We start from the raw sequence: 6,903 nt of genomic DNA, 5'->3' as shown, positions 1-6,903 counted from the left end.
TCAAGTGATATATCCTTTCATCTTAAGCATATGAGGCCTTATTGGGCTTGCCTCAGACATCTTGCATCGAAACAATTCCCTTGAAATGTTGAATCTTTTTGTGCGATTTTCCTTACTAAACATTTCTCTAAGGTTTAAGATAATATACAGGGCATTCATAGCTTTATGTTGCTTCTGAAGATCTGAAGCTATACTGGCCAACATCACACATGTGGCTTGATCGAAATCATCCATATAAAATCTATAGGCCTCATTTTCCTCACTTATAGCATCATCACTAGTTTCCTCGAGAACAAGACCATTAAGGACATAAGCCTTTTTCTCTTGTTTTAGGATAATCTTGTTATTGAGAAACCAATCAATGAAATTTGGGCCTGTCAACTTTTTAGCATCAAGTATGCTTCTAAGTGACAAACTATTCACCATGATATATATCCTATATAAACCAACATATATGATTATTAGTCATTAATGCAAATTATATAATCATAAAGATAATGTTTTAGAATCTTGTATGATTATTCTCAATATTTTATCAAAAGAATAGCCTCATTATACTATTTCGAGAAATTTAACCTTTAAACTTCTTATTGAGCTAGGACCCTTTTCATCCCACCATGACCTTGAGTGACTCAACAAGCCATGATGACACTAATTAGGTAGATAACTTAGCTTACCAATTATAACTTTTGCAACTCCTAGATCAATTAGGTGACAACTCCTTGTCTAAATGCATCATATACATTTTGCCTAACTATACCTCTAATACTATACGGTCATGTGTGACATATCCGAACAACATGGTACTAGTTGAGTAAGACCCACCAATAACTCAAACGTACTTGTGTAAAAGTTTGGCCTTGAGTGACTCAACAAGCCTCCAACTAAAAGAGCAGTCTGGTTATCTTGTTATATGGTGGAAGATAACTTTTTGACTCAATAGTTTAATGAGGGATTTTATTTATTAATTCATTAATTAAGGTCTCATCGATTTGGTGTTGTTGATATGCATAGCATTTATCGCATTTCACATATATCATATATATATACTAAAAAATAAATCTATCTCATGCCAACTGCTAGGATCATTATGGACTTCACTAATTCTAATTTCCTCGAGCCATTAAGGAAATTAGTTGGTCAAATTCCTAGGGGATTTACACAGACATCGTCTTCAAGCTTTGCTTGTAATCTCCTTGAATCACCATGGCGCCTTTGGATCTCCATCTTCAAGTTACAAAAAATTTTTCTATCCAACCCTAGTTTTACTCTTTGATTTAACTAATTACATTCTATAATAAAGAAAACTCGAGCTACATTCGACGGGAGTTAGGTGAGAAAAGAATCTTACAACTAAGAGAAAATAGAGATAAGGCAGGATGCGCAGACCCTATTTTAAAATAAATACCATGAGAAATAAATTTAACCATCTATGACCTAATATTCTAAGGTTTGGGTCCATAATCATCCTCATGCTTTATAATCACAATCAAAAGCATAGAAATAATTGCAAGCTCAATATCACTTGGTGATCTTGTGTGTTATTTGAGAAAAGCATCAATGAATACACTTGAAGTGCTAAACTCAGATTATTTGGCATTATTTTATTTCAATTTAGTGCTTAAGAAATTTTCATTTTCAAAACACTTAAAGTAAACCTTTTACTTGTTATTTCTAATTAGAAATTCATTGAAATAAAATCTTCCTTTTTAAGACTTTCCATTTTAATTCTTTCCATAATTAAAACCCTTTTTAGTTTTGAAAACCTTGGTAAACTTCCTAAAATATATCTAAGACAACATTTTAATTTATAACATTTAGAACATCGATTAGTTTCCTAAATGGTGACTTAACAAATTTTGGAAACTTCTAGTCAAATCAGAATTTTAAGGAAAGTTCAATGCTATCACATAACTTTAGGAATTTCTTCTAAAGTAGGAAACTATTTCCTATGAATTTTTCAAATTAAAATTGTTAGTTTTAAAATTATTATAGTTTTAATTATGAAAAAATGATCAAATTCGCTTGACCATTATTTGACTAATCCTTAACAATTTCTTGAAATGATTTAACTCTCATACATTTGTTCTTACATAGACACAAGCTTGACTCTTGAAGTTATTGAACTAAATCTATAAGCTTGTATGACTTAGATGTTGAGTGCTTATGATTCTCATTCATTAAAGTTTGATTTAAAGATTAAGGAAAAATCTTGATGCACTCATTAAGGGGGAGTTTTGAATATCTTGTTTAATGACAAAAAGAAAGAGAAGGAAAACTAAGTTAAATTGAGTGTGATAGGTTTTCATGTTTAATTTATGTGTGTGATGCTTAGTTATGGTTTTGTTGAATATTATGTGCTAGTTGCTTTCTACTGTGGATATTATTATCTTGTTTAGCTATTATAGATATTATAAAAATTTTATTGAAAATCGTTAAAGAAAACTAGATGCATTGACTAAGGGGGAGCAACTCATTATGCATAAAGATTTGAAGTATTCATATTAAACATAAATATTGCATTCTTAATCTTGGAATTTTTTGTCATCATAAAAAATAAGAGATAGAGAATGTTGATTCTATATGCTCTTTATGATAGCAAAATATTCCCATTCATTGGTGTCTAACTATATTGTTTAAGTGTGCAAGACAAAAATTGTATGTAATAATAAATCAATCTTTCAAAAGTGTATACCAAAGATCATATGAATGAACAAAAACGATTAATTAACAAAAAAGAAGGTCCTTAGTTGGATAATGAAGAGTATTGGTTGGCTAAAATTCAAATTGGATAAATGACGGGTTGAAGAGTTTGAGAAACAGAACCAACTTAGTGGACCAAGTCAGTCGACTAACTGCTCTCTGCCAGAATCTGCAACCTGAAACAAAACCAACTTAGTCGACCAAGTCAGTTAACTAAGAGCTTTCTATCTGCTTGAACCAGAGCACTACAAGACAGATTAACAGCTAGAACTCATCCTCAACTGTTTCCAACGGCCATAAACTGTCAAATTGCCATCAGAGTTGTTTCTCCAAGTATAAAAGGGTCTTCAAATGGTTAGAAATCAGTTTTTGAGAGAATTGAAGGCTTTCAAGTGATATAAAGCTGAAAAACCAGAAAATCCTCTCTGCACCTTACTGCACTTAAACGCCAATCAATGTAATAGAGTTCAGCACTTCATCTTGTACCATCTAGATCAATTAAGTGATCATAGGTACTTCTTTATTTCTTCTCTTCTTGTACACTTAGAGTGAGCGAGTCACTTTAAGGGATTTATTCAAGCTTGGATTGCTTGATTGAGTGTAAAGGTTCCAACTTAGCCTAGAAAAGTTGGTTGTTAGGTTTTGGTTGATCTCGGTAAAAACCATTGTTGTAGGTTGTGGTTAAGCTTTTGAAAAACCACTTTGAGTTTTGGTTGATCTCGTGAAAAACCATTGTTAAAGGTTGTGGCTAAGCCTACAAAAAGCCATTGTAAAAGCTTGGTGGAAGCTTGTGAATTCCACTGTTTTTAGTGATTTGGTTTGAAAAATCCGTAGTTGAACAATCAAGGTAGTGGATGTAGGTCTTGGACCGAATCACTATAAATATTTGTGTATTGTCTCCATTGCTTTAGTTTTTCACTCATCTTTAAGTTTATTGTTCATTTTGTATTTGACCCCATTTAAGAGGCAACTTTAGTGAGAGCCAAATTGTGTTATTCACCCCCCTCTAGCACATATTATTGGGACCAACAAGTGGTATCAGAGCCTAACCCTAATTTTTAAGGCCTAACATTCTTAGGGTAGATTCTAATGGCTCTTGAAAATTTTGTTGATGTTGAGGGTCAATGCATAAATATACCTCCTCTATTTAATGGATCAAACTATCCTTATTGGAGTACTAGAATGTCTATTTATATTAGGGCTTATGACTATGAGATGTGGGATGCCATTACCGATGGTCCTTTCATTCCGATGATCACAAATTCGGTAAATGGTGAGAAAACTCCTAAAGATAGAAATAAATGGACAGAAGTTGAAATGAGGAGAGCACAAATCAACTCTAAGGCCATGCACACTCTCATTTGTGCACTTGATTATACAGAATACGATAAAGTATTCATGTGCAAAAGTGCTAAGGAAATTTGGCAAAAATTAAAAGAGTTATATGAAGAAACAAAGATGGAAAAGGAATTGGAGGACAACTCTTGTGAGAATCAATGCTCAACAAGCAACATGGCAAATGCAAACAAGGAATCAAGTGAAGATGAATCCTCAATTCAAATTGAATTATGCCTCATGGCTCTTAAGGAGATAAAGGTAAGTTCTTCATCTTGTGAACTTAATTCATATGCTTTTTGATGAATTGTGTGAGACCCTATCAAGCTCGATTAAAGACGGTATTGTACCGAGTGGTACAACTAAGTTAAATCGAGCCTTGAACTAGTTCAAATAGAAATTCTAAGAGGAATTTGAAAATTTTAAAACCAACAGAATGGCTTAGAATAGTGATTTGAAGTTCAAGGTCCAGTTTGGAGTCCATCAGAAAATTGACCAATTAGGGACAAAACGGTCATTTTACCATTTGATAATAAAATTGAAATTTTTAGCCAAGATTTGATCACATTTGTGACCAAGAATAATTATATGAAATATAATTATGATTATTGGAGTATAAAATGATGTTTAGCAGTGAAAAATTGTGATTCTCGGTATTTATGGAGCACAAGGGCAAAATTGGTATTTTGCCACTAAAGGACTAAACGAAATTTTTTTAAACAATTTTTGCCCCATTTGGTTAATATTGATCAATATTAGTGTTATTTTAGGTTGAAAAGTAGAAAAAATGAGATTTCGGTACATTTTGGAGTATAAGGGCAAAATAGTAATTTTTCGCCCCAAGGGAAAATCGGTAAATTTTTCACCCCAGCACTTGTCAAGACCAAGGGATTTTAATTGTGGTAGGATTGGATAATACCAGAATATTTTGTGGTGGAAAATTAAGAAGGAAAAGTCAAAAAGTTAAAAATTGGGCCAATAAGCATGTGACACATGGCATGCTTGATTATTTTATTATTTTCTATAGAAATCAGCCCATTAAATCCCCAATTCCCTCACCATATTCGGCCTAGGCATCCAGCAACAAGAAAAAAGGAAGAACAAAAGGAAAAACAAGAAAACCTAGGTGGAAATTCAAAGAAAAAGTGAAGAAATCAAGGAAACAAGCTAGGTAAGTTAAAATTTCTTTAATTCTCCTTGATACCTAGCTTACCCATGCTTTTGTTCTTGATTTCCATGGTTGAATATTGAGTTATCATGATGAATTCAATTCTGAAAAATGGGTATGGAAGAGGAATTGTTGTTGGAATAATTTGATTTTAGACTATGTTAGTGTTTAGGGATAGTTAAGCATGGTTATGAACAAAAACACAAAAGAAATATTCAATTTCTCTAGGGTTCCTTGTTGGTCGAACCATGAGGGCTGAATATCAATGGGGGATTGTTTTTATTTCAAGGAAAATGGCTTGGAAAATGATGAATTAAGGTGAAACGGTTATGTAGAAAAAAATTCGGTGCTAGTGTACCAAATGATCGAATTTTTTATAAGGAACTGTGAGGGTTCTAATGCTGAATTTGGCTTTATTTAAATGGTATGTGGTAAATTAAGGTATTAGAGGAGAAATGGATTAATTTGGAGGTGATTTGGACACAATCGCCAATTAATCGGGTGATCGGTCGAATTTAATCGATACCGCGATTAAGCGGTAATCGGACGTATTTTTGCATTTACATATCAAGCATTAGTAATTTAAATTAGTTTATATCAATTTAGGGACAATATAGTAAATTCCTCGACTTTGTTATTTGTCAAGGTGGTGAGACATCCGGAAAAGGCAAAGGAATTGCGCCTGAGGACTATTAGTCAGAGTTCACCCGAAATCCGGATTTTCGACACCTGTGAGTGGACTGCCTATCAAAATTGTTTTGGGAATATGACTGTTTTGAACAAAGTGTTTGAATGATTTTATGCAATTTTTCATGAAAATGAATGCCTTGGGAACAAGCTTTTGAGAAAAGGTTTATGTTATGAAATGTGGTTATTATGGATTTCTATGTGGCTGCATTATGTTGATATACATATATGCTTGAATATAATGTTGTGTAATTATGTTGACTCGGCTATGTGCGAGTAGGGAGTGCGCATAAGCCGAGGATGACCCGGTTATGTGCGAGTAGGGAGTGCGCATAACCCGGTGATGACCCAGCCATGTGCGAGTAGGGAGTGCGCATGAGCTGGTGATGATGATGATGAGCTGGTGATGATGATGATGGGTTGGTGAGATGATGATGATGGGTATATACGTATATATATATATATATATATATATATATGTAAATATGTGTGATATAACAAATTGATGGACAATGATTTATGGTTGTAATGTACGTGAAATTTGACACATTATACTTTGAGAATTTTCATGAATTTTATGTTGATTTTATTAGTTTAGCAGGATGGCTTTTTGTTGAGTGAGGAAAAATGTTTCTCTTGTTGCTCTGTTTTCACTGCAGCGAAATTCATGCTCGCTGTAGCGAAAAACTCTCGGGTTTGGAGGGGTTTTAAATAGGAATGAACTAAATTGCATTGTTTTGAAACAAGTGCATCATGATTTTAAATTCTCCCTAATTGTTGCTTGTTCCCTTCCTTGTTCACTCACTGAGTATTGTACTCACGTTTTATAAAAATTCATGTTTTCAGATCAGGTGACTGTTGGACCCTAGATCGAGGAGTCCCCGTAGTGCATCTCTTGGGTATGTGTCTGGCATTCGATAGTAATCCCTTTTATTGTAAATGTCTCCGCTGGAAGTCATGGGTCCTTTTGTATTGTGAATACAATCTAACAATGTGAATATGTGTATGCA

General features: G+C 33.4%; 1 protein-coding gene across 1 annotated transcript; it reads right to left on the bottom strand.

The window, feature by feature from the left end:
• On the bottom strand, nt 1-426 carry LOC108663605. Its single transcript, XM_018128822.1, has one exon. The coding sequence runs from the start codon at nt 424-426 to the stop codon at nt 1-3; it is 426 nt and encodes a 141-aa protein (XP_017984311.1).

This window comes from Theobroma cacao, chromosome 10, assembly GCF_000208745.1.
Source record: "Theobroma cacao cultivar B97-61/B2 chromosome 10, Criollo_cocoa_genome_V2, whole genome shotgun sequence".
NCBI classification, from domain to species: Eukaryota; Viridiplantae; Streptophyta; class Magnoliopsida; order Malvales; family Malvaceae; genus Theobroma; species Theobroma cacao.
This window is presented reverse-complemented; position numbering and strand designations above follow the sequence as displayed.

Coding starts and splice junctions, on each gene's coding strand:
- LOC108663605 (XM_018128822.1), bottom strand. CDS start 426: ATGGTGAATAGTTTGTCACTTAGAAGCATACTTGATGCTAAAAAGTTG.